General features: G+C 46.2%; 4 protein-coding genes across 9 annotated transcripts in view; 1 reads left to right on the forward strand and 3 right to left on the reverse strand.

The window, feature by feature from the left end:
- ogdha (oxoglutarate dehydrogenase a) overlaps positions 1–5,460 on the reverse strand; it is a 25,804-nt gene extending 20,344 nt beyond the window's left edge. For all 4 annotated transcript variants that reach the window (XM_041041643.1, XM_041041642.1, XM_041041641.1 and 1 more), the window contains exons 1-3: positions 5,354–5,460; positions 3,295–3,696; positions 291–476 (exon numbers count right to left, since the gene is read on the reverse strand). In XM_041041643.1, the coding sequence (XP_040897577.1) occupies positions 291–476; positions 3,295–3,534 (426 nt within the window). In that variant the 5' untranslated portion in view covers positions 3,535–3,696; positions 5,354–5,460. The remainder of the gene's footprint in view (positions 1–290; positions 477–3,294; positions 3,697–5,353) is intronic.
- The window catches only part of ercc6l (excision repair cross-complementation group 6-like), a 40,838-nt gene that overhangs the window by 4,590 nt on the left and 8,340 nt on the right, over positions 1–27,908 (reverse strand). The window contains exon 4 of the transcript XR_005894271.1: positions 20,072–20,077. The gene's annotated coding sequence lies outside the window, so the exon portion shown is untranslated. The remainder of the gene's footprint in view (positions 1–20,071; positions 20,078–27,908) is intronic.
- adam9 (ADAM metallopeptidase domain 9) lies at positions 9,268–27,259 on the reverse strand. Of its 3 annotated transcripts, XM_041041661.1 has the most exons (24): positions 26,811–27,259; positions 21,990–22,090; positions 19,605–19,663; positions 18,599–18,677; positions 18,148–18,224; positions 17,644–17,845; positions 17,493–17,558; positions 17,261–17,332; positions 16,808–16,977; positions 15,905–15,986; positions 15,656–15,789; positions 15,032–15,203; positions 14,705–14,797; positions 14,439–14,543; positions 14,130–14,220; positions 13,691–13,796; positions 13,420–13,603; positions 13,230–13,310; positions 13,046–13,151; positions 12,664–12,811; positions 11,526–11,628; positions 10,992–11,021; positions 10,401–10,459; positions 9,268–10,124 (listed from the first exon to the last, which is right to left on the reverse strand). In XM_041041661.1, the coding sequence occupies exons 1-24, from the start codon at positions 26,890–26,892 to the stop codon at positions 10,055–10,057; spliced, it is 2,472 nt and encodes an 823-aa protein (XP_040897595.1). In that variant the 5' UTR covers positions 26,893–27,259; the 3' UTR covers positions 9,268–10,054. The 3 variants fall into 3 exon arrangements, 2 of the variants coding, with proteins under 2 accessions (XP_040897595.1, XP_040897596.1); XM_041041662.1 differs by lacking the exon at positions 10,992–11,021; XR_005894274.1 differs by lacking the exon at positions 9,268–10,124 and having other exon boundaries at positions 11,403–11,628.
- The window catches only part of lrrc2 (leucine rich repeat containing 2), a 32,526-nt gene continuing 30,960 nt past the window's right edge, over positions 26,343–27,908 (forward strand). The window contains exon 1 of the mRNA XM_041041681.1: positions 26,343–26,347. The gene's annotated coding sequence lies outside the window, so the exon portion shown is untranslated. The remainder of the gene's footprint in view (positions 26,348–27,908) is intronic.

Consider the following 27,908-nt stretch of genomic DNA (forward strand, 5'->3'; position numbering starts at 1 on the left):
ATTAAAAATGCCCACATTATTAAATAAGAGGAAAATATCATAAAAGGTTGAGAGCTTCAGTAATGACACAGTGGCTGTTCATGTTCTGTGGGAAAAGACAAGTCAAACATCACGTCCATGGATCATAGTTATCATAGATCTGGAAATATAAAACTAAATCAAATATTTTTCAGTCGTATGATCCTGTTTTCAAACGCCACATGGTGGATAATGTGATTAAAACGTGTATGTTAGTGGAACTGTAGCCCCGATGATTTGACTGAATGTAAAATGAAGAAGTGTGTGTGTACCTGGTAGGCCCTGATGAGGGACTGGACGGCCAGGTGATCCTCCACCAGCTTCTCCACGTTGGGCTGAGCTCCGACCAGAGAGGAGAGCTGAGGAGCGACGAGGCCGGACGCCGCAGACAGAGGAGACTGGTAGGCAGCACCAGGAGGAGCACCGGCGTTAGCGTTCCGGAAAAACACATCCCACGACTACAGGAGGGTGAAAAGGAGAGTTTGGGGTTTGACACGTTTGTGTAGACTGACCTGGGTTTTACACTCTACTTAGATTTCTGATTTATTGCAAACCTCAGATCAGAAAGTCGCCTCAGCTTCAACTGTGAATCCTGCACCTTCACTTTGGACTTTCACACTGATGACTGATAATTCACTACAGGGCAGTGACAGTTAACATGTGCCTCACTGTAAACGCTCCTTCAGGTCATGACTCATCTCAGAACTATGAGACCAGCGGTTTTACAGGGTTTAAGGGCCACGGCTCAGTCGAGCGCCCTGAAAGCTTAAAACAGGGTTAAAGAGAGAAGCTAACGGGACAGAGGGAAGTTCCTCAGCATCAGGTTTCCACTCCGTGGTTATTCACCTCATTCTGGACTCATGAGTCACTGACTCTGTTCAAAAACATCTGATTTCCAGTGTGAGCTCAGCTCTCACCACAGTCAGAGCCGTCTCCAAACACACCTCCTTCACTTCGGTCTCTGCTGAGAGCGACGGCACCGTGTGATGCCTCCTTCACCAGCTGACTCTCTCAGGTTTTATATTTTGGCAGATTAATGACAATGACTGGTTCAGGAGTGAAATAACTGTCCATGATAAAACTGAGCTGCATCCTTGAAGCTAAGAATTCCAGCTAAATCCACAGCTGGATCATTTCATTGCCCTCAGAGTAAATACCCCACCCTGCCCCCACGGGGCAGTCTCAACTCTGAGTGCAGGCCCATGAATCTTCCACACACACTTTTCTCTCTGCTTTTCCTACGACAGGAAATATTAGATATCACTATCAGCACACGCTGAATATAAAATGACTCATACCTGACGTTTCCATGGAGAAATAAAAACCTACACCTGAACTCATCAGGGCTACACACATTAACATGTCCAGCTGTTGGACTAAGATCATATCTTTAAACAATCCAGAGAAAAAATATGTGTAAAGCCCATTTATTCAAGTTCTCTGCTGAACTACAACTTCTATTTTAAACCACTTCACACTTCAGCTCCTCCACATTTCACAGGGACATATGGAGCTTTTAAAGTGAAACGGCTCACTGACCGTCAGGATGAGATGTGACTGATGTGTCTAAACTCACAAACCGTCTTTGGCAGAGTCCAGTCAGCAGACTGCTGCTTTCACTAACAGAAAGGTAAAAGGTTTCATGGCAGATTGGTTCGAGTAAGAGATTCATGAATGGAACTGGATCCTAAATGGAATCAGGACTGAAACCTGGACTTGAAGTAAAGTTGGAGCACGCCTGCCTCCATGTTTACACGGAAGCCGCGCTGCAGTGGTACCTGCTTTCTGAGTGCACCTGTACACCAGGTGCAGATGCATTTTTGTTGCCTTTAAACTTCTCACAGAATCTAAACACATTAAAACACTCAGTTTAAACGTGTCAGGGACAATCACTGACACTAACTCTGTATTTCAGAATCAATTACCGTACTTAATCTTATTGCTTTCAAACAGTGTTATCACTGTGACATACAGAGTGTGTGTGTGTGTGTTCAGTCCTGCAGCATCCAGCTAGTTTGCTAAGCTACTAACAGCAAGGTCACGCTCTCTGATCGTTGCATAACAGCTGTGACATGTAATTTAAAACCTCTAGGTGACCTGAACACACACACACACCTCGCTGCAGGAATTACTGTGTGTGTTAACCTCCATGTTCACGTCCACAGATCAGGTGTTTAATCAGGTGTTTCTGGTCTCTGGGTGAAGTGGGTTCACCATCCTCATAACGAAGACGTGGACTAACTTTAATCCAATAAACATCCTTTTTCCTAAACTCTGATACGCTCGCTTTGTTTTGGAGCAGGTCCAGTATGTCTCTGTACAGGTTATACTGTGTGAAATACATTTCCATAACTTCTGTCTCGCAGATGTTGTTCTTTATTTGACTTTATTCACTGCTGTTTCCTTCTGTGTTGTAGAGTTTAAAACTTCTGCTGTCGGACAAACATCTTCGTTTAAACTCAAACCGTTTAAAGTGAGGTGTATTTTTTAAATGTAGTCTTAGCGGCTGTGGACCGGCCTCCTTCACTCTGTCACACTGTCACTCTGTCACGTGACTGAGCTTCTATGAGCTATTATTAGCCTGGTTGTCCTTTACGACTCAGTTAAAGTGTTGGTGTCCCTGCAGACAGATCACCAGCTGTGTGTCGTCTTCACACACACGTTTTTAACCACATTTTGTCAGTGTCTCATTAAGTGTCATGCTGAGATGGAAGCTAAAAAAAACAGAGGAGACCAGAGAAGTTAAAAGTCCAATATTTGAACCGTTCTATCTGTACGGTTTGTGTGAGCCTGTTAGACACTCCTGTGATGCTGTTAACAAAAACATGTGGATCTTCCTGCTCTTTCTGTCCCAGCTGAGCGCAGATCATAAAACTGTCAAGACCGTTCTGTTCTTAACTTACAGTCACCAACACAAGTTTGTTTTCTCTGTCTGTCTCTCCCCACAGATAACTCAGCTGCTGGTTATCCGGTTTCACCGGGGAAACTGGATCAAATTCTTAGGCTGGGGACTGTGGGGGGGGGGGGGGGTCTTGTTGTGGGGGAGACAGAGGAATGGCAGGAGTAAGCGACTTCATATTTACATAGTTTTTATTTTACACCTCCTAGTTTAAAAACACAAAACACAATCCAAACCCATTCTGACCATATGGGACCTTTAACTACTCCATAAATTCCACCAGATTAATCCTCTCTCTTCAAATTCAAAGGATATTCATGATGGAGTTGTTGTTTATGCAATCCTCCAAACCAGGAGGGGGCTCCACTGCTCCTTACCTTGTGAACACTCTTGGGGTTCTCCAGCCAGGCGTAGTACATCTCCTCCACATAGTTGGAGCTCGTCCCGTTAAGGAATGGCTCCGAGGCCACCGGTGCCGAGTAGCACCTGATTGGCTGAAACGTCCTTGTGCCACCTGTGGAGGTGACTGTGATTGGCCGCTGCTGGCCGACAGTCTGAGCCGCCTGCGAGGCGGTAAGCGGACGCAACCGCGCCGCACAAGTCCTTAAACGATGCATAAGCAGTCCTTAAAGTATCACACACACGGTGGTGGTGGTCAGTCCGACAGGCCGGACGTCCTCAACCTCAGAACGACGACAGGAAATAAAACTCCAGTGAGGTCAGACCCAGGACAGAGAGGGATGAAGGAAACGTCCACCGTCCACTGGTCTGTCTGTCCACTGAGAGAGAGAGAGGGGGCGAGAGAGAGTGTTAGAGAGGGGGAGAGAACAAGGCAGACAGGCAAAAAAACACGAAGACCCAAGGAGCTGCCCAGTCATCGTAAAAACGCTGCCTTTCCTGAGATACTGCTACATTCACAAGAACGGATCAAACAGTCAGAAAACCTGAAAACATGGCTGACATAACCCCCTTTACTTTTAAACCAGATCCAGTTCTCCTCAGTACACCTGCACACAGTGTCTCAGGTAACTGTCAGGTAGGTTGTTCCAGCATCTTGGGGAACTCTCCTCAGTTCCTCTGTGGGTTTAGTTTGTCTCAGTGTGTCTGTCTCTTCACATGATCTCAGACTGACCCACCCCGTGATGCTGACATCAGGTCTCTGTTGGGTCCTGACCACCTGCTGCAGGTTCTTTATGCCTCTGTGTGTTTGAGCTAACTGATCAGTTAAAACTGCTGCAGGATGAATCTGGGCTCATCAGACGCCTCCTGATGGGATTCTGAAGAATCACAGCATCTAAAGTGTGTAAATACTGAGTCAAGATGACTGACCACAAAGAAAGGAACATGTATGCCACGTTCTTGGTGTGGTCCAACATTTGGGGGAACTAAGCTTGCTGACTCCACCACAAACTTGGTTTGCAAAGCATGACACATGAACTAGGCAGGGCCAGATGCAGTGATAAACGAAAGCATTTGTAATACAGTTAAGATAGAAATAACATGAGTGTTGCGTTGCATGATGATTTAAGTGGTGCTTTTCAGTCAATTTTCAGTAGCGAACACCAGTGCTACTAACGGAAAGGATGGTGTGGAACCCGGTGCACTGCTCCAAGTAGCGTGTTAAAGGAGAGAAGAGGCAATTAAAACTCAGGAGAACCCTTCAACAGACGGCACAGGGCTGAGAAACGTCTGCTGAGTCTTCAGCTGCCGCTTCAGTGTTTTGACCTTGTTGAGTCTCCACTCCCTGCCTCCATTCTCCGTCCCACACCCCGGCCTAGTCCCTCCCTCAACCTGCCTAGCGAACCTCCTGATTGGCTACCTGGGAGAAATTCCGCCTAGAAATTGGACTCCGCGGGGTTTCATTGGCCACGCGTATTGTCAATCACTTTGTCCTTTCACAAGTCATGAGTTCCCGAAAATTGCTGCCCGTTTCATCAAAACATTATAAAATGATCTCCTCAGAATGTTTTAGCGCTTTAAAGGAGTGCTGATTATTTCTCTGCACGATTAGCTTCAGAGCTAAAGTGCTGGGTTGTGTAATTAGCCGACTAGCTCCGCCGAAATGCCTTAACTTTCTCTATTAATTACCATTAGCACGTTGGGCAAACAGCTAAAGGGGGAAGGGGGGGGGGGTAACTCAGTTCAATTAAAGTAACCTCATGATTAAAATCAGCTTCTTCCTTCAGTTGTAATTTTCACTGAGCACCGACAGTTGTAGCCGGTGTTTTGACTGATGACCAGGCCCTCACGGTTACGTTAGTTTAAACGGGGTGTTAGCTAGCACGCGGCTAACATGCTAACAGGTTTCGGCTTTCTCAAATTCCTCAGAACGTTTTTTATGTTTTTCAAACAAACTGGAACCAGAACCTGTCTCCGCATGAAAGCGCAGAGCAGACCGTTTCCCCGCGGACACAGTCTCAAGTCCCGGCTACTGACCTCAAGAAACGCGTTTCAACGACTCCCCTCTCGGCCGGTATCCCAGATGCCCTTCGCCTCTCCCGTTGAAACGATGACAGTCTCCGGGCGCGGAGCCTGGAAGCGAGGCCTGCGTGGAAGTGACGTATGGTGATGCCGTCATTACGCACACACAAGGGGCGTGGCCTATGAGGGCAACATTTTTTGCTCAAAATTGAAAAAAACAAAAAACAAAATGAACGAAAACTATTAAATTGCAAAAAACGTATAAAAATGAAAGTCTTTAATGAAGACTTTTTTTAAAGACTTTTTTAATTTTAGCCATTTCAAATGGTTATATTCAACATTACAATTGATTAATATTTACTTTAAAGAAGTAACTGTACTTTTCTATGATTAATAAAACGTAATTTTTAACTAATCATTTTAACTATAACCTCTAAACATAATAAAAATAGAAAATTAGTCAAATAAGTGAACAATAAATAAATAATAATGAATAATATAATGAAGTAATTCTTAAATTATCATTAGAAATGATTGTAATGTGTAATGTACATCCTATAAAATACACATAAAATAAAAAAGTCATTTTTTTATTTAAATCTCAAATTATTATTAAATTTTAATTGTTTATTACTACCACTTAAAATATTTAAAAATAGAAAAATTCTGTTCCCTTTTTACTAACTGAATTCCACCTACTTCAAACCAGTGGGAAGACTGTGTGAAATCACCGAAACCCTTCAAACTTTTACAGAAAGTTGTGTTCATGTGCATTGGACTCCATAACTCAAGGTAAGAGGCAAACTGAGGAAAACATGTTTTTAGAGCATCTAAATTCTTTAATATTTTAGTTTTGTCACATATTCCTTAATTAATTCATGTTTAATCACATTGCCATAAAATCTGGGGCCAAGTTGTTTCATAGCATAGAAAGTGGAGGAATCAGAGCCCTGTACAAGGTGTATCCCACCATGTCTCAGTTTGTACAGGTGTCACAACATTTGTTATTTCCCAATAAAACACAACAATCATGTTTGAATAAAGTTTATTACATTATCATGTGAAGCTGCAGCAAGTGTTTATTCTCCCAGGCTGGGTTTTCACAGCAAACAGCACCTGAATGCAGAACAACTTTTGGCGTTTCAGCCATGGCCGCAGACCTGCTCCATGACTGTTGCTATAGTAACCTGAAACTGTCCATGTATAACACGACAGCTACAAAGCATCCAGGGGGAAACATCCTCATTTTCAGCTCCAACAGGTCTGAGATCAGAATGAAGTTTTCTCCACGCGACACAGAAACATTTAATAAGGTCAAAACTCATCTGAGTTTTTTAAATTACCACAGACGAACAGTATTACACCTGCAAAAAAAGAAAAGAAAAATTATGTCCTATAGAAAATCATTTATTATAATAGAAAAAGGTGATGAGATTCTCTGCGTTGCCGTGGTGATAACAGTGTTTCAGGTGCAAACAGGGGACACCTGTCGCCCAGTCGAACCGTTCTCATTCACCTGGTGTGGTACAACTCACACAGTCAGTATACACAGGTTAAATATAACTGCAACAACAAGGCTTTTCTGAATTTGAGTTTTATTTCTGTGCCCTGAGTTTGACCTCCCAGGCAGCCTACAAACCCCCAACAAGTCACTTTTAAGATGTCACTAACCGGCAGGCTTACAGTACTGTCAGCAGTGGAGTGGGAAGTACTCAGAGCTGAAGTGAAAGTAGGAATACCACAGTGTAGAAACTCAAATACAAGTAAAAGTCTTACATGCAAAGTTTTAAAGAAGTAAATAAGTATTTGCATCAAAATATAAACTCTCTAAAGTAAATGTTATACAGAAAGTCCCCAAATCAGAATCATGTTGTATTTGATTAGAATTGTTGCATTAATGGGTAGGGATCACTTTAGTGATGCTTGATATACTGCTGGGCTGCTTAACCTACAATATTACATCACAGTTTATTAGTTGATTTATATTTTGTATTTGATGTATTCCTAATCTGAATCTGCAAAGTAACTAAAGCTGTCAGAAATGAAGAGGGATGCAGGTAAGAAGCAGCACAAATATAATTCAGTGCTCATGTAAAGTACAAGTACCTCAGACCTGTATGTAAATACAGTACTTGAGTAAATGTTCTTAGTTACTTTCCACCGCTGACTGTAAGCCTGCAGCTCTGCCTGAAAGACTCAACCCAGGGCCAGAAAATCTCATGGGCATTTTCCCTGGAGCCAAGCTGAGCTGTCAGTCGATCTGTGGGGTTGATCGACATGAGACATCTGGACCAGAATCCACAGTTTAAAGGATCAGTCTGTGTTTTTATGTAAATATAGACCGAGGAGCTCAGACTGAGCCCAGCAGTGTGTCCGTCTCTCGACACCGTCCCTCCTCTGTCTGAGCCTCTCAGCTCTGAGCCCACTGGTTCCTGCTGAGGACCTAAACCATTAGAAACGTGAAACATAACGAAGTAAATAAAGCAGTAAAGTAGCTGCAGAACTACAACAGCATTTACCCAGAGGCTGCCTGAGCCCTCAACTCCTGAAATACCAGCGTGCTGTTGTTATTGTTGTCCATAAAGCACTTTATGGTATAAATATACTGGGACACATCAGCAGCTGTGGAAGAAGAACTCCGACAGAGGAAGAAAAAACACAGATTTTTCTCATTTTTGAAAAGTTGAGTGTTGGTTTGAGTCTAAACATGAGATCTGCTGATTGTAAAGCAAATGGAGAATATAAGCAGACTTATTCCACCTTTGAACTGTAAAGCGCAGCAGCAGTTCTCTGCCTGTAATCTGATGCTCTTGTGAGATTCGGCCTCAGCTGCTCTGGTGTCCGTAAATAACTCGTCTGGTCTCAGAAGTCTGTTCTCCAGAGTTCCCCTTTTTCTCAGGGATAAAGTTCAGGAGGAAACACTGACTGCTTTCATTTTTTTTTTGGCATAAAAACAATTAAATGGCACAAAATTAGCCCTGTGGTTGATTTTAATCCTCAGTCCTTGTGTTCACGTCATGTCTGTGCAAAAACACTCAACACGACAAATTAAGAATAATATACTAAAGCAGATAAAAATATTGTTGTGATGTTGTCCTCACACAACACAGTGCATCCAGGTCCATTAATTGCAGTGTGTGGCGAACTGGCTAACAATGCTAACAGTCAGAGGAAGCCAGTCAGAAACAGAAAGAGAAACATTTGGTTTCCTGATCGAGTAGAAATCCCTGGTTTGAATGAAAACAGTCAGTGTTGGAGGGTGTTAGGTGACTCTGCTGCTGGCTGCTGTGCACTCACACAACAACAGAGAAACTAAAACGTCCTGATGTTTTCAAATCGGTCCACAGTCCGGTGCTCAGAGTCCGAGCGTCTCAGCTTCTCAGATTCAGGTGGCGGAGGGGTTCGAGACGGCAGGGACAGGAAGTATGGACGCTTTCAGGACTTTAATGCAGGTGATCCAGTGGTGAACTAAGATCATTTTCACCTTTCAGACACTTCAACCCCGTTACACACCTGCATTCTGGGCTCATGCTTCACCTGGGCTGTTCACCTGCGATGGCATCTGACCGAAACTAAACAGTGTAAATGATTTAAAATTGGTAAAGTTGGTATAATCACACCAACCAAAGCTAGTTCACTCGAATCATTCAAAACCCAGAATCCAAAGCAACAGTGGAACCGTTGTAGATCACTGACAGATCTCAGGACGACAGTCAGCAGATTTAACCAGGAGATCCTGAATGTCCCAGATTCAACAGTGCTGAAGTGTTTCAGGTTACATTTACTTTGTGATGAAAACTAAGAGAGAATGTTCATTCCCCGAAGAAACACCAGCCAGCAGAGTCACAAACATCTGCGTTCCACCCAGGTCCAGGCCCAGGTCCAAAACCAGGCCCAGGCCCAGGCCCAAACCCAGATCCAGGCCCAGGCCCAGGTCCAAACCCAGGTCCAGGCCCAGGGCCCGGACCCAAGGACGGACCCAGGGCGGGCCCAGGGACTGGATCCCAGAGAATCTCTGCACTCAGACGCTGTTGCATACTGTGATTTTACAATTCTGGAGAGAGGGAGCGCCAGAGGAGGCGGGCGGTGCAGACCAATCACACCTGAACAGCAGCAGGGGTGTGTTACATTCCTATGACAGTGTTGAGCGGAGGGGAGGTGCAATCAGAAGCACCAGTGCTTCCATTCACAGACAGAAAGTCACCTGCAGTGACAATCATCTCTGTCTTCAAACCAGCCAATCAGAGTGAAGCACTTTACCCAGAGTTCTCAGTTTGAAGCAAAAAACGTTGGAAACATTAAAATGTTTCTACCAACTAATGGAGTAAAAGTTTAACCAGCTAAACTAACAGAGGTCATGACATGTTGAGGGTAACGACACGGTTAGCTGGTATTTGGCTTGTTGATATCACAGGTGACTGTTCTGGAAATGTGATTGGCTGGTTTGGTGACGGATGATGCTTCACGGTGCAAGGAACAGAGTAAAGACAGACTGTAGAGGACAGTAGCTGCTTCCTGTTTGTTCGGGTAAATTCCCAGTCTGGTCTGAACTGGGTCCAGTTTCCAGATGGTCCAGTTTGTAATAGGCCCCAGGCATCGTTTCCTGGCTGTTGCTAGGTAACCAGCTCTGAGGGGAGAGGGAGTGAGGCTGAAGAAGAAGAGGAGGAGACGAAGATGGTTGTCGTCCAGGTGTGATGGTGGAGGCTCCCTGAAGGGTTAAACAGGTGGAGCAGGAGCAGGTCTTTGAGGCACCAGCGGCTGTGATGCAGCAGAAGGTTTTGGTTTTCTGAGAAAGAAATAAACAAAGGAGAAGTCAGCACCTGTAACACAAACAACAGAACCTTCCCTTTCTGTTTCTACACCTGTTTAGAGGAAGTTTATCTCTAATGGAGCTAGCTAGCTAAATGCTAGCTGCTCCATCTGAAACTCAGTTCATCAGGAATCACATGAGTCTGAGAGATTCAGCTGAAATCTCCTGAAAAAGCCAGTAAGAGGCCACTGAGTTGAGGTTCGTGTTAAACTGAGCTTGTGATGTGTGTTAACATTTCCACAGTGTTCTTACAGAGGAGGAGGAGGAGGCCTCAGAGCGTAGGAGGGAGCGGTCCTGCTGGTCTCCACCACCTGATCACACACACAGCAAACACACAAAAACTTTGATTAGTTTAAATTTATGTTCTAACGTGTTCTAACTGTTCTGTTGTCTTTTTGCTTCTTTCTTTTATTTCCCTGCAGGATAAAGTTCTGTCTCTCAGCCAGGGCATAGCTTTGATGATAGTAACGTCTCTTACACTGTGTATGGTCTCACTCAGTTTTCAAACACACACACACACACACCATCTCTGATTCATGTGTAATAGTTACATGTAACCCCCCCGCCCCAGCTCAGACAGTAAGCGAGTGTTAACACTAAAAACAGACAGAACGAAAAAAATGTAGAAGAGTTTTTACAGCAAAGATGATTCAGTGAAAGCAGCAGCAGCAGCAGAGGGTTCACAGAACTACAGCAGCAGTATTACAGTACTACAGGCAGTACTGCAGCAGTACAGGCTGTAGCACAGTAGTACTGCAGTATTACAGTATTACAGGCTGTAGTACAGTAGTACTGCAGTAATACAGTAGTGTTATAATGTCAGTGGTGATCAGAGTATTTTACCTCCTGCGGTGGCAGTAGCTGAGCGTGATGCTTCCCATGGAGACAGAGCACAGGATGTTAGGACTCACTCATTTACATTAGTTCAAACGACATGTTCACACTGTCAGTAACAAACAGCACACAGAGTCTACAGTGTGTTAATCACTAACCTTAACTGAAACAGCTAATTGATGGATCCATTGATTGACAGGATCATACAGTGACTTCACATTAACCTGCTATTCTACAGCTGAAATAAAACATCCACTGCTTCATTCACTCATCAGTTAATGAACCAACATCTTACATTTATCAAAGAGGTGATGAGACTAGAACTCAGCTATTTACTGTCAAAGCTAATTAGCAAATAATTACTAGTCTGGAAATGAAACCTACTGAGATGGATTAGGCTAAACCGAACCCGAGGCTTACCGGGACTGCACCATCATCATCATCTTCATCATCAGCCTCCTGATCAGCAGGGTCACAGGCAGGTGTACCACGTTAACAGGTTTGTTATGTCTGTTCATTGTGTCACTGTGTCTGTAAACTCACCCCCTGTCTGACAATGTTGTTGGTGTTGCCCCGGGCACCAGATGGAGGCGGTACTCTAGGCGGCGGTCCTCTGCTGGGATTGGCTGAAGCTGCGCCGTCGGCTCTGAGGACACAGAGAGAGACGGTGAAGGAAAGACTCCTGTTTTCACAGAGTCACGACCTGAGACTGAACATGCTCTTTGTTCAGGTTAAATTGGGATTATCTGACAGAAATGTCGTTATTAGACACGTGGGAATATAGTGCACATGTTCAAGTTTTAATCCAAACAGTGTGTAAAGCTGTTTCACATCGTTTGATTTTTCGCCTGCAGGTTTCGATCACACAGTGTGGGATAGTTTTCCAGACACGTCCATCTTCATGAATCCTGTCACTGTCACAGCTGTAGGTTAACCTGAGCCCTGTGGTGAATCATGAGCCATGAGCTCTAAGGAAAAGTCCAAACAGGATGGATGGATGGATGGATGGATGGATGGATGGATGGATGGATGATGAATGGATGAATGGAGGAATGGATGGATGGATTTTACAGGAAAGACTAAGAGTCTGTTTTTTTTTTAGTTTTCCTGAGTCATGACTCAGAGAAAAGTGGTGGAACTTTAGACACACTGCACCGTTTGTCTGCAGGTCTGAGATCGATTTCCTTCCTTCCATAAAGCAGCAGGTCAGTGGTTGGTTGGTTGGTCGGTCGGTCGGTCGGTCGGTCGGTCGGTCGGTCGGTCGGTCGGTCGGTTAGTTGGTTGGTTGGTTGGTCGGTTAGTTAGTTAGTTAGTTAGTGAGGTCTCGTTCCCTCAGATCAGGTTCTCCTGCAGTGCTCAGGTATCAGCAGCATGGAAATGTCTGTGTCCTTCTGTAGACACAGCTGTGCTGAGAGCTGCTGTCAGTCTGAGCTGATTATTAATAGAAACAGCAGCTGCTGTCGACTGTAAGTTCAGCTGAAACCTTCAGTATGTCGACAGGAAGTGATGTGAGGAGTCAGATGTTTACATCAGAATATAAGATAGAAACGTGAGTATCTCCTAATGAGGGGAAGATTCCTCCTAAATATAACTCATCATACTTATGGTGCATAAACAGTGTGACTCAGAAGAATCCAGGCTCTTTGCCGGAGCTGTCTCTGTGTGTCCAGTTCACACTCACTCGTATCCCTGCGACCTCTTCCTGCGGCTCAGCCCGAGTCGCCGCAGCAGCTCGTTCCTCCGCAGGAAAACAAACGCACCCAAAGCGAGGAGAGGAAGGACGAGGAAGAAGAAGACCAACAGGCCGTCTCTGAGAGACGTGTCTTTATCTGAGGAGGACAGACAAAGTTTATATTAACAAATCATGTCTACTGGACTCACACTGCAGGTGTTGGACAGTGATCGAAAAGACGACAAAGTCAAAGTGACAGGAAACACTCAGTGTTTCCTGTCACCACAGGCGTCATCACAGGCGTCACCACAGGTGACAGCACAGGTGTGAGCACAGGCGTCACCACAGGTGACAGCACCAGGCTGCAGGTTAAGTTTAAAGGTGAGTGTACCATTCCATGTGGGTCCACTGTCCATGCTGCCTCCATAACCTTTGACCTCACAGAAAGGTGGAGCCCAGCCGTCCTCACAGTGACAGTTCTTGTTACTGTTACACACCTGATGGAGACAGAGACAGGTAAGTGTGTGCTAAGCTGATACACCTGACAGACAGGTAGACAGGTGGACATGTCTCACCCCGTGTCCGTGACATTTCTTCTCCACGTCACAGTCGTAGTTCAGGATTCCAACGCTGCGACACTCAAAGTTCACACACACCTGAACACCACAGAAGAAGAAAACGAGCATGAACTTCTCCTCTTCTCTCCTTTCCTCTCCTTTCCTCCCCTCCCTCACTCCCTGTCCCCCTCTCTCCCTCCCTCCTCACCTTGTTGTCTCCACACTTGGTTCCTTCGTTGACCATGCCTGGATCAGGGACGTCTGATCCCAGCATGAAGTCCACTCCGTAACATTTGGCCCCGGCGATCGGCGTGCTGATGATCGACGGCTCGATGCCAAAAACCGTCACCGCCTGAACGTTAGAGCACTGCAGCTTCCCACACAGAGCGTTTCTACGGCGACGGAGACAAACACCATGTAGTTGTAGAGAGGTCTCACTCTGACAGCTCTGTGTGTGTGTGTGTGTGTGTGTGTGTTACCTGCTCTCACACTTCTTGTAACCGTAGTTCTGGTAGCCACAGTTGCCAAAACGATCACCTTTACTGTTGACGTCTTTGAAACAGATTTCAGGAGCAGCCTTCGCCTCTGAGGATGAGGAGGAGGAGGAAGTTTGGTTGAAAGAAAATCTTTGTGGAATCAGGAAGGGAGTGAACTAAAAACTAAATCTTATTCAACCTTATTTATCTTTCATACATATTAACCTGTGATCACAGTTACAATCAGTCTGTTACTTTTTCTAAACGGTGTCTTTACAAAACAAAGTCTCGGTTCTCACACGTTAAAGTCTGTTGTTGTTTAAACACACACAGGCTGAAACTGGACAAATGACTGAAATCAGTGATCAAAGATTAGAAAGGAGAATTATTTTCTTCTTCTTCTTTCCTTCTGTCTTTTTTCTGTCAGTCCAGTTATACGTACTGGATCCAAATATGGCCTGACACTGTCCATCGTAGTGCTGACACTTCCCGTTGTAACAGTAGGCCTGCTGGTTCCTGCAGGGCTGCCCGTTCTGAAACACACAGACACACAGACACACACACAGACACACACACAGACACACACAGACACACACACAGACACACACACACACACACACACACACACACACACACACACACACACACACACACACACACACAGTGAGGTTTCTGTCAGTCAAATCTAACATCACCTGTAAAGTTGTTAGAAAGTGAAGTTGATCTGTGAGACGAACATTTCAGGTCTCACCTGGACGAAGACGTCGCTCTGACAGAAGGACGAGGAGCCGTTACAGTACTCTGGCAGATCACACTCATCTGTACTGGAGCGACACACTGTTCCTCCCGGCAGGTACTAAACACACACACACACACACACACACACACACACACACACACACACACACACACACATTTATAATGATACAATTCACATACACATACTCTGACAAAGTAAATCAAAAAAAAGTGAAGGAAAATAATTAAATGAATGTACTCTTCATTAAATTCATTTACCTGACAGTTGTAGCAGCACTCTCCATAGGCACACTGAGCTCCAGACTTCAGCTTACAGGTCTGATACTCACAGCAGGGGTCCTCCTCACACTCCTATACACACACACACACACACACACACACACACACACACACACACACACACACACACACACACACACACACACACACACACACACACACACACACCTTCTGTCAGCTGGTGTTAGCAGCTGTGACTGGGACAGTTTCACTGACTCCATCTTTTCTGTTTTACTGGGATATGAGATGTTTTATTTGTGGAGTTTCACAGAGTTAAAGTTAATTTCAGATTAAAAGCCCACAGACCTTCTGGGATCCACAGTCACACTCCTCTCCCACGTCCACCAGTCTGTTCCCACAGTAGGGGGCGCTGTAGGCCTCATCAGGCCGGGGGACGTTCAGGAGACACGATCCCCCCGTCAACAAGATCATCTTCTCAAAATCATCAGCACTACAGCTGCTGAAGTTTCTGGATCCTCTGCAGAGAGGAAGAGGAGAAAGGAGGAGGAGGAGAGAGGAAGAAAGAGGAAGAGAGGAGGAGCAGAGAGGAGAGGAGGGTGCAGAGAGGACGGAGGTGGGGAGAGACTGTCATTTCAAATATCTGAAACGAGTCTCATGTTTGAACGAAAGTGAAATGTGAACATTATGTGAACATGAGGTTTTCTATCATGGACACAAACATGAAACCACAGAAGAAGAAGATTTAGAACATGTGGCATCATGTTGCTACGTGTTCGTGGTCTAAGGTGGACGATACCAACATCATCCATAACTATCACAGAGCCGACAAACTCATACAAATACTGTGTGTGTGTGTGTGTGTGTGTGTGTGTGTGTGTGTGTGTGTGTGTGTGTGTGTCTGTCTGTGTGTGTCTGTGTCTGTGTGTGCATGCGTGTGCATGCGTGTGTCTGTGTGTGTGTGTGTCTTACGTGGCTCCAGAGTTCATGATACAGGCGGAGGTGGGGCAGGTGCAGGAGCGTCCGTCGTCATGGTTCATCCCCAGGTTGTGACCGAGTTCATGAGCCACGATGGAGGCGAAGGAGGCGACGTTGTTATTGGTGAACTGAGGCAGAGAAAGACAGCGTTGAATTTACCAACTTTTCTGAATGATTTGAACGCAGCATTAGATACTGAACGGACAGAAGGATGAGCTGGCCAATGAGAAGAGAGAAACATACCGCATTGATCCCGCCTCCATGACTTCTGGAGCAGACAGTGGAGACAAAGGCCATCCCTGCTGTTCCTCCAAAACCCCTCTTCCTGCAGGAGACACCATCATCACCATCATCATCATCATCATCACCACCATCATCACCACCATCATCATCACCACCATCACCACCATCATCATCACCACCATCATCATCACCACCATCATCCCCATCACCATCACCATCATCACCATCATCATCACCATCATCATCATCACCACCATCACCACCATCATCACCACCACCATCATCACCATCATCACCATCATCACCATCACCATCATCCCCATCACCATCATCACCACCATCATCATCACCACCACCATCATCACCATCATCACCATCATCCCCATCACCATCATCATCATCATCATCACCACCATCATCACCATCATCACCATCATCACCATCATCACCATCATCATCACCACCATCATCCCCATCACCATCATCACCACCATCATCATCACCACCACCATCATCACCATCACCACCATCATCACCACCACCATCATCACCATCATCACCATCACCATCATCCCCATCACCATCATCACCACCATCATCATCACCACCACCATCATCACCATCATCACCATCATCCCCATCACCATCATCATCATCATCATCATCATCATCATCATCATCACCACCACCATCACCATCATCACCATCATCACCACCATCACCATCATCACCATCATCACCATCATCCCCATCACCATCATCATCATCATCATCATCATCATCACCACCATCACCATCATCACCATCATCACCACCATCACCATCATCACCATCATCACCATCATCACCATCATCATCAATGAGGTGTGTGTTCGCTGTGTGTCTCAGTGTGTGTGTACTGACAGGATGAGTTGTGCTGAGTCATGGCGGCGGCGAGGAACCAGATCTTTCTCCCTCCACTGGGTGAAGCGACTCAGGACTTCTCCTGCTCCTCCTTCAGTACTGATCAGGTTCTGCTGAGTCCAGATCTCCAGACCGACCAGGACCACCCGAACGTTCAGCTGAATGTAGATCTGAACACACACACACACACACACACACACACACACACACACACACACACACACACACACACACACACACACACAGTATTGTTACTGACCATGTTCATGAACACAGTTCTCCATCTTCAAAAGCTAAAGACTCAAACTGGTCTCAGTCTCCAGACCTGGACCCAGCAAACCAGCTCTGGGATGTGCTAGAACAGGAGGTGTGTGTGTGTGCGTGTGTGTGTGTGTGTGTGTGTGTGTGTGTGTGTGTGTGTGTGTGTGTGTGTGCGTGTGCGTGTGTACTTACACTGTCTATGAAGTTGGCCAGATGAACCATCTCCTCCCTCACTGCTGTCTCATTTCTGTTCATGTAGTTATACTGAAGAGAGAGAACCAAGACAGAAAATCCTCAGACGTGTGTGTGTGTGTGTGTGTGTGTGTGTGTGTGTATATAACAGAAACATCAAACTGATCATAAAGGTAAATCAACACCTGTGAAACTGAAGGTGTGTGTGTGTGTGTGTGTGTGTGTGTCTCACCCTCTCGTTGTCGACCACCAGCAGCAGCTCCACATAGTGAGTCTGATGAAGAACAGCTCGCTTCACCTGGAACAATAAGTAAGAAATAAGTAATAAACTGCAGCTGTGTGTGTGTGTGTGTGTGTGTGTGCGTGTGTGTGTGTATACACACTCTGCTGTGCTGTCTGTGGTGGATTTCCTCTGGTTTGTACTGAGCGTGCTCTGAAGTGTTGCTGTGGGTGTGATCATCGTGTGGCGTTCCACAACCCCGGGGCTGTGATGTCACATCCTGTAGGCGGTACACCAGGTGTTGTTCGGGGGCGGAGTCTAAAGGCTCGATACCATAACTGTTGTCAGTGAGATGTAACACTCCTCTGGAGAAAGAAACAGAGGAAACAAAGAGAGAGAGGGAGAGAGATCAGTTTAGCTTTTTCAGTCAGAGTGAGACGTCACTGACGTTAGCCACCTGCACGTCGGAGGCTCTGATGTTTCACCTGTCCTTTCATTTTCTGAGCACTCTGATGAAGATCATGTGATCTGAGAGAAAGCTCCACAGTTGCTGGTTCCATCAGTACAGTGAGTCTATATGTGTATATGTGTAAAATGCTGTGTGTGCATAGTCAGAGCATCCCCCAGTCCATGACAGTGTGTGTGTGCGTGTGCGTGCGTGTGTTACCTGAGGCCGTCGCAGATGCTCACAGCCACAGACGACCCCTCCATGCCCTGAACGAAGCCCTGATAGTGACAATGGTTCTGTAAAACACAGCAAACACACAAAGAGCCGGGTTAAAACACTGCAGTGTCTGAGAGACACCAGCAGGGGGCGGACAGCAGCTTCACCTGTGACGGCAGTGACACGGCAGCAGGCGGCGCGTGATGCACCGCACTAACCACACCTGCGGTGGTTTGTTTGTGGAACACAGCTGGTGTTTAAAGGTCAGAACTGGATTTGGAGCTCTCTGGATTTTCTAACATTTCATAGGTTAAACACATTTATTTCAAATCATAGAATCTTCACGTCTGTAACTGTTTCAGCACATTTACAGGTTCCAATGAATCATCGTGCAGTGAGGCTGTCAGAGAGGAGCTGCATGCTCTGTGTGCGCGCGTGCGTGTGAGAGTGTTACCTGCACAGGTGGCCTGGCTGTGATCAGTGACCCGTTCTGACTGTAGGAGAACACGGTGAAGTCTGCAGGCAGCAGCGCTCTGTAAACAACAACAACATGATTTACTGTGTCACACGTTGTTCTGTAAACATGAACATCGGTGACGGCAGGTGTCAGGTTGCCAGGTATGAATGATAAAGGTGTCTCTGCTTTCACAGGTAAAACAACGAACCAGCTTCTGTAAAGCTGAAGCGAACACCTGAGCTTTCATACGACGGTACCTACAGCTGTACTCAGTGAGAAACAACAGGAACATGGAACAAACAGAACGTGTTTCTGTTTGACTGAAAACCATTTCACCTGAATCTTCATCAGGATGAGATGCAGGTCAGACACGCTCAGACAGGACCGTGCTGTGCGCGCGCACCTACAACTGCCCAGGCTCTGCGCTCTTCGTCTTCTCTCTGTTTGGTGTTGAGACGCGTCTGAGCTGCCGTCACCTTAACGACTTCCGAGGCGGGAAGCTGTAACGAACTCTGCCGCTCAGGTGAGTCTCTGTCGCCGGGGTCCGACGGTTTCACTGACCGCACTGTGGCTGAACAGAGCTGTGTCCCAGCACTGCTGCTGCTCTCAGGCACGTTAAGAAGGCAACAGCTTCCACCAATTAGCTGCTGACGAGCCACACCTGTTACCTGAAACCATCCCAGGTGACAACGCTCATCAAGCGAACAGCTGAATCTAAAATATGAAACTTCTTTTGGTTTGTTTACGCTTTTTTCTTGATGACATCACATCCTGTGTGATTTCAGTTTTACAAACGTGAAAATAAAGAAAAACCCTCGAGTGAGCATCTGGGTCTAAACTTCACCGACAGGTCGGAGCATCCTGCTGCGATCAGAGTGTTTAAACCTCATTTCAGCGGCGCACCTGGGGTCACCTGAGGGTTGTGCAGATCTTCACTGTCGCGTGCTGCTCAGTGAAACGTGCCGCAGTAACAGCGAGGAGCGTCAGACAGTAACAGACTTACTCGTTTCTCTCCAGGTGAACCACGTGATCGTTTCCATCCACGCTGATGATGTAAGACACCTGGAGAGACAGACAGAGAATTAAATACAGCGGTAAAACTTTGATTAATCAATAAGAATAAAAAGCTGGTCAGAGGAGCAGAGAGACGGAGGCGAAGTCCGTCCAGGTTCACACGGTTTTATCTACAACACGAGTTTTTATTATTGTTGTTTTTACAGTTTTATCTTTTTTATCTGATTGTGTTTATTTTATTTGCCTCATTGTCGTCACGTGGAACTTTGTTTTGTGTTGTGTTGTGTTGTGTAAATAATGTATCTGTGGATAAATCCCAGAGACAGACCGATTATCAGCATCGGCCTTTTTTAATCCGAGTCCATGAGAGATTTCTGATGCAGCAGCGCCTCTGTCTGCAGTCACTGCTCCGGCTCCTGCATTGTCCCACCCACAGCGCCATCTGATTGGTTACACGCTGAGCTGATTGGCACGGGTACCAGCCAATCAGCAGTGAAAGCTGCTGTGCACGCACGGCAGAGGAGAGAGAGGGCTGGAGGGTGGAGAGGAGAGAGAGGGTTGAAGGGTGGAGAACAGAGAGAGGGCTGGAGGGTGGAGAAGCTCAGGAGCGAAGATGTGTGAGGTTACTGAGAGTCCAACACGTTAGCGACAGCTGATAAACACTGATTATTAAAGGCTGATCGGTGTTTTTAACGGTTTAATCACTTCAAACAAGGTCGCTGATAATATTGATATGGAAACAGTGATAATAGATGTGTGTGTGTGTGTGTGTGTGTGTGTGTGTGTGTGTGTGTGTGTGTGATAGTTCCTTGTACAGAGGAGCAGGATGTTTCTGTTCTGCATGAACATCATGGTGTTCAGGGACGAACAGTGTCTCCTGTTGTTATTGTGCTGTATCTTCAGCCACAGTAACATTAATCATTAGTGATGCAGCAGCCTGGTTTTGAATGGCTGAAATAAAAAATGTTTCCAAACTCAGAGCAGCGAATCCAGAAACTCTAAAAACTAAAGTCCAAGGTCACCTGAGCCTCTGACTCACCTAGCAGACATCTGCCCGTGTGTGTGTGTGTCTGTGTGTGTGTGTGTGTGTGTGTGAGAGCGCTGCAGCTACCAGCAGGTATGTGACTGCTGCAGAGCTGAACTCACACGCAGACAGGTGGTGTGTGTGTGTGTTTGAGGTGAGTCAGGACAGGAAGTCAGCGGTGGACTACCACCCAGCTGCCAGATCGTCTTTCCTCTAACACAGCAGGGGTCAAAGGTCAACAGAGGAGCAGGGGAGGATTTACAAACATCAGGACAGAGAAAAGCAGTAAACATCTGCTGATGAACGAGGTGAAAAACATCAAGGATCAAATAAAGATAATGAATAACTGTGTGTTCACTGCCTGCAGATATCAACAGCCAATCAGATTTCAGCGTCTCCCGGATTCTGCTTCGTAAAAAGTGGTTTTCTACAGCAAGGAATAAAAGTTTCTTCTCTTTGTACAGATCAGACAGACCTTCTGTGAGCAGCTGCAGGACACTGTCACAAACCAGACTTCAGGTAAAAATCCTCAGATTTAACGTGGAGTGGAGTTTGTTTGTTTGTTTGTTTGTTTGCTGCAGAAAATAAAAACACATCTGACAGAGCAGGAGGGAAAACATGGCTGCAGGCTGAAACACACACCCACACACAGACACACAGACACTGACACACACGCCCTAATATCACGTAGCATACATTTTACTAGTGTGTAACTGTGTGTGTGTGTGTGTGTGCGTAAACAGATTGTGTGTGAGAGTGTGAATCTGTGTGAGTCTGTGTGTTGAACATGTTCCAGCATGTACGGCGGGAAATGGAGATGACATCACACACAGACACACACAGACACACAGACACACACACACACACACACACACACACACACACACTGTGTGTGCTTTAAGGTGGCTCTGCTCCATGAGCTGATCTGATCCTGACATGCTGAGAGCAGCAGATTCAGTTCCTCCTTAACTGACAGAGCAGGAAGAAAAAGTCTGATCCTCTGATGAAATACAACTACAGACAAACACTGCCAGCCATTATCCTCCTCATGTAACAGCACACACGTGTTCTCGTGTAGTGAATCACAGCAGAACTCAGCAGAACTCTGAACGGTTCCACCTCATCCAGCTTTCACCGTATAAACTCAGCCTGTGCTGGATTCACTGCCGTGTGGGACAGAGTGCAGAGTAATCATCTGCTGCTGACACAGCCAAGGTGAGGTGAGGTCACACCGACAGGAAGTGGGCCTGACGAATCAGCTGCTCCGGTGCTGAGTTTGTATTTCCTGAGGTCAGAGGTCACGAACCAGGAGAACAGAGAGAAACACAAACAGAAGCAGAAGCTCGTTACCTGACTGGGCGGTCTCCCGTCCACATCCCGCCTCGGTCTGCCTCCTATTGGTCGAGGGAGGGTCAGCTGATAGGAGGAGAGGTGCTGGGTCTGCTGAGAGTCTGCAGGAGGAGAGAGTCAGTCAGTCAGTGGAGCTGAGGACTGGGATCTGAGCGGCTGAGGGACAGCTTTCAAAACACCCACAGTGAAACTGCATCACGTCACATTCACCAAGGGTCACAGTCAGGATGTTTAATCCAGCTGTGTCCCACTGCTGTCCTCTGTCCCTGAACTCCTCACATCACTCTGCCCATGTCTGCTGGTCCTACAGGTGAAAAGGCCAAAGACCAGGTGACTGCACTGAGTCTCACGGGGACACACACCTGCCTGTGTGATGCAGGACAGCACAGCTCAACAGCACCACAGACGATGTCCTCCATCACAGTCCTCCAGCTGAGTCCACAGTGTGTGTGTGTGTCCAAAGCCAACACACACACTGTGAAGTGGCTCTTTTTAAGAAGTGAACACCAGAAAAAATGTCCTCACAAGGGCAGAAACACAAAGGTGTAAACACACACTGACACTCAGTTTGCCTCCATCTGTTCACAACACACACACACACACACACTACGTAGTGTGTGTTTGGTAACCATGGTAACGGCTGCAGCCTTTGGGCGACTACCTCTGCGTCCTGACGTCCTGCCCGGAGCAGGGACGCCTCACCACTCCGATATCACCCAGTTACTCTGCAGTCACATCGAAATTACACAGCTCTGCTGATCCAGGATCAGATGTGATCTGTGCAGCCCTGTGGAAAAGTCAAGGAGGTAAAATAGAAATAAAGCCAGAGTTTTTATTTCTCTGTGAACAGATAAGACTGTCCGCCGCACCCTGCGTCCTTTCACCCTGTGTCCTTACACCCTGCGTCCTTTCACCCTGCGTCCTTACACCCTGTGTCCTTTCACCCTGCGTCCTTTCACCCTGTGTCCTTACACCCTGCGTCCTTTCACCCTGCGTCCTTTCACCCTGCGTCCTTTCACCCTGCGTCCTTACACCCTGCGTCCTTTCACCCTGTGTCCAGCTGGATGTTAAACTTGTCCCCGCTGTGCGGTGAGTGTCAGACAGTCCACGGCCTGAACAAACTCTGGTCCAGGGTTTATCTTTAACTCTGAGATGCTCAGAAAATAAAATAACATGCACGACCTCGGTGACCTCTCTCCGTCTGCCCCACCCCCCCGCTACAGGAAGTCTTTGTGTTCATATCACTGCCGGCTAAGCTGCTGTTTGTTTTCCTCGCCTCGCGGAATGAACGAACCGTTTATGACTCTGTGTGTGTTTTTGTGTGTTTGTATGGCCTTATTCTCAGTGTTTGTGTATCTGTGGTGATTTGTCTCTCAGTGAACGCAGAGAGAGGCTGCCTGCTGCCTGAGTGCCTCTGAGCAAACGTGGAGAGAAATACTTCAGTTATAATTTGACACTAGAAACCAGTAACTTCACATTTAAATCACGTTTAAAGGAACAGTTCAACGTTTTGTGGAAATTTGCTTGTTATTGAAATTGACTGTGAAACATCCGATAAACTAACGTTCAATATCAGCGACGTTCCCTGAAACCACATGAACACACAGCTGAGCAGAGAGTTCAGGCAGCAGCATGGGTTTTGTTGAGGCTGAATAACTTTCTTCACACAGACGACGACACAAACGCGGTCAACACTTCGTCCCTATGTCACACCCTGCTTTCAGTCGCGCCCCCTGCTGGAGAGGATGTTTCCCAGCGCCGACAGTCACAGACGCTGGAGACAGACTGTTCCTCTGCTGCAGACGATCAGCTCATCGCGAGAACCTCCGCCCTCTGAATCACATCCTCTCTCTCTCTCACTTCTTCCTGCAGAGATCGCCTCAGGTCATTCTGAACTTTCACAACATCTGAAACTCAGACCAGCAACGAGACGTGCAGCCGGACGTCTGTCCCACACTGAGCAAAGGACAAATCTACGAAAATCTGAAGCAACTTCAAAAATCTTACAAACAGAAATTTAAATATTAAAAAACTTTTTTTTAAAAAACAAGCAAACTTCAGATAATGTAGAGGAACCTTTGTAAAACCAAGACAAATCAGAGGGAAACCTTCCTGAGATCAAACCTGATGAAAAGCTCAGTGAGCTCAGAGCCAGCTCTGGATCTGGATCAGCCAAATGGGTTAAGACATTCTGAACCTCTGAGGTCTGACCTGACCCGACCTTCCCACCGGCTGACTGAACCACACCTGACCTGTTTCACAGACCTGACACATGTAACACAGGGTGAGATCAGACTGAGCGCTGACCTGTGGAATCCTGAGACTTCTCAGCTTCTTCTTGACATTTTCTTGAAGATTTCTTCGTGATATTTTTAGATTTCTCTACATTTTCGTAAAAATATTTCGTTCAAGATTTGTCCTGACGTTCCCAGCGTCTGTCTGGTTTATTAGAAGAAGAGAAAGTCAACAGACGAAGCTAAGTTCCATCAGATTAGACAAATCTCCACTGATGTGTGGAGGTGAACTGGGCTGTCGGCAGACGAGGATCAGGATCAGGATCAGACTGGAAAACCTCTTAAGACAGAACATGTTACACACTGATCACAGCAGCAAACACACAAAGCAACGTCTTTTAAACTCATCTTTGAACATGTTTTGAGGAGACCACCATGACACCTGACAGCCGGCCAATCAGAAGACACCTGGCCCACACCTGATCTCTTTCAGGTTGTTTGCTGTCAGAACCACCAGAACATTTCGATGTGGATCCAGATTTAGCAGCTCCAGCGGGTCAGTGACGTTCTGTCAGACTGTAACTGAACAGAGGGAGATCACTGAGACTGATGCTGCTCTCAGATCAGACGTCACGCCGACCGTCGGCTGTAAAGCCTGACTCATCAGATAAACCTGGTCCAGAGTCCAAGAGCCAACTGTCGTCGTTACTAATCTGAAAAAGTTGTTTTGTGGATTCAACTTTTCATTTTCTGGACTTTCAGTCCAAATCTGATCTGCATCTGGAAGGAAACCGGACCCAGATGTTCATGTTCCCCACAGACTGAGGATCCTCGGACTCTTCCTCGAGCGCCACCATGAGGCTGACACGTGTGTTTTCACTAAAGTAACAGCTGCTGCATAAAAAATACAGTGAGCAACAGTTTGAAGAATCGAATGAAACAACGTGTGTGAGATGTTTTTAAAGCTTCACGTCTTCAGCAGGAACCAATGGGCTCAGAGCAGGAAGTGAAAAGGTGCTGAGAGACGGACGAACTCTGAGGGTTCGGGTCTGAACAGGAGATCTGTCGAAGCTGATTCTCAGAGAAACATCAGATCTGTGTGAAGCTGAAGCAGCTTCAGCGTTTCAGAGCCGAGGTTTGTTCATGTTCAGCTCAGAGTGAGTCATCGTTCAGGGAAACAGGGACTGCTGCTCCAGCTCTGTGTGTGTGTGTGAGTGTGTGTGTGAGTGAGTGAGTGAGTGTGTGTGTGAGTGAGTGAGTGTGTGAGTGTGTGTGTGTTTGGCTGAACACTGAAAGCTGCCGCTGGTTCCTGTAAATGTAATCACTCACTCAGATTCATTCAGACTCTGGATGTCTGAGTGGTTCTGTCTGTGGATCCTCACAGTCAACACACACTCACGCACACAGCAAACACACACACACACACACACAGCAAACACACACACACACACTCACGCACACAGCAAACACACACACACACACACGCACAGCAAACACACACACACTCACACACTCACACACTCACACACACGCACAAGTGCTGAACAGGGTTTACTTCCTGTCGCTGGAGCTGAGGGACTCGGCTATGTGCCCGACGGCGCTAAGCTACTTAAAGCTCAACCTGCCTGAATGGGAACACACACACACACACACACACACACTGAACAACAGGACTCAACAGTCCATGAAGAAACAAACCAACAAATCGATCAGTATTGATCAGTAATAACCGACTGAAGAGCGTGAATTCAGTTTGACTCCGTTATTTCTGATTTTCTGACACAAACTCATCTCAAACACTGAAAACACAGCATGTTTCATGACACACGTGTGACTCACTCATGGCTCACAAATCCGTTTTCCAATAAACTGAAACACAATTACAGAACTGTGAGCATGTGAGATTTCATCATCTCAATTTAAAAGCTTTCATAAGGAGAAATCGGCCCCTCAGGTCAGTGAGGGTCGACTAACACAGAAACACGTTGGAATAAAACAGAACGACAGTATCTGTAGGTCAGGTTCTGAAGCTGCTGTGAAATATGTGTGTAAAGCTTAATGCACGTCCACAACATCGATGGACTCACAGGAGACTGGAAACTGTTCAGCAGAGGTGGAGACGTCCTGCGTGTCTGTGGGACCTGAACCCTGACTGACAGGCAGCTGCGTCCCCAGACTCCACAGTAACTGAGGAACCTCCCGGGTTCATGACATATAACAGTTTGATATACACACAGTTTATTGCCTACTGTTCCTGAATAGCAAATATTTATCCATAGATTAGTGCACTATACTAAAGTCTACACATTATATGGTAATATACCACAGAGTAGAGTGTAGTGCAGAGGTGTCCAAACCGTCCCCACCCAGCTGCAGCACACCAGCCTGGACTCATTCAATCAACTGAGCTCAGTCTTCAGACAGCTGATTGGTCAAACTGTGTGCTCTTTACTGGTTGGACCACAGGGCCCCTTGTGGGACAGTGTGGACACCTCTGGTGTAATGGTCTCAGGACAGGGTGTAGTGCTGTCTGTTCACACACACAGTGTCTCCACAGCTCTGACCTGTCCATGCTCACCCCCCTCACCTCTACAGAGACAGTCCCCGCTCAGCAGCAGCAGCAGCAGCAGCAGACAGCAGACCTCCAGCAGCTCCGCTCTCCCTCCCATCTTCTTCTTCTTCTTCTGGGAAAAATAAATGTCACCGGGCGGCGGCTCTCTCACAGACTGTCCTCTTCTCGTTGTAGTTTGAATTATTGTTGTTGTTGTTGTTGTTGTTTTCCAGCCGTCTCCTCCCGCTCAGCCTCATGCTAAACACCCAGCAGTGGTTTTCCTCCTCGGCAGAGCCATGCCCGCCCGTCCCAGCGGATGACCCACCGCAGCGGTTAGCGAACCGACGCCGCTCGAACGAGTCCCGCTGCTGAAGAACTCGTTAAATCTGGAAATGAAAACACAAACAGCGAGACTTTGCTGTGTTTCTGTCAAGTCTGTCCTATCCCACCGAGCTACAGTACTTGTCTCCGTATAAACTGGACAACCTGAACAGCGTCAAGTCAGCGGAAGCGCTCTCCGCTTCATGCAGAGAACTTCAAAATAAGAGTATCAGAAATCCGACAAACTGAAGCCAGGCTAATAAAACCCAGCAAAGGGCTTTCCAGCAGGAATATCTGGAACCTACAGCGATGTTTAACTAACCAGAACAGTACTCTGCATCAGGTATCACGGTAACATACAAAGATGCTATGTTTCCCCCATTTGCAATTATTTTAATTCTTCATTATAAGAGATCATTGGAAGTTTGGACTGTTCGTTGGGCAAAACAAGCATCATGATTTTTTTCATCAGTGTATTGTTCTGATTATGACACTATATCACTATCTATGTTATATACAGCACAAGTATGAGTAAAAATATGTGCTCAGGTCATTTATAATGTTTTATCCTATACACCGTGAACCTGGAATATTGTTTATGACAGTTGAGTTCTCTGCATATTTATTATATATTATATATTATTATTATATTATATTATATATTATTATATTATGTATATTTATAAATAACAGAAAATCCATTTCTGCCAAAAGCTGTAAAACAATCTCGTAATAATTTGTGAGGTTTGTAGTTTTTTCTTGACAAATTGCTGCTTTTATTGGAAACCTTTATTTTGAATGGAAACTAGGGAT

The sequence above is a fragment of the Toxotes jaculatrix genome, chromosome 7 (assembly GCF_017976425.1).
Source record: "Toxotes jaculatrix isolate fToxJac2 chromosome 7, fToxJac2.pri, whole genome shotgun sequence".
In the NCBI taxonomy this organism is placed as follows: Eukaryota; Metazoa; Chordata; class Actinopteri; family Toxotidae; genus Toxotes; species Toxotes jaculatrix.

Excerpts from the sequence above, each read along its gene's own strand:
- adam9 (XM_041041661.1), bottom strand. The coding sequence starts at position 26,892 with ATGGGAGGGAGAGCGGAGCTGCTGGAGGTCTGCTGTCTGCTGCTGCTG. Across the intron at positions 19,664-21,989 it reads ACGGGAGACCGCCCAGTCAG|GTGTCTTACATCATCAGCGT; the intron begins GTAACGAGCTTC and ends CTGTCTCTCCAG. Across the intron at positions 11,629-12,663 it reads AAGAGGTCGCAGGGATACGA|AGCCGACGGCGCAGCTTCAG; the intron begins GTGAGTGTGAAC and ends CTGTGTCCTCAG.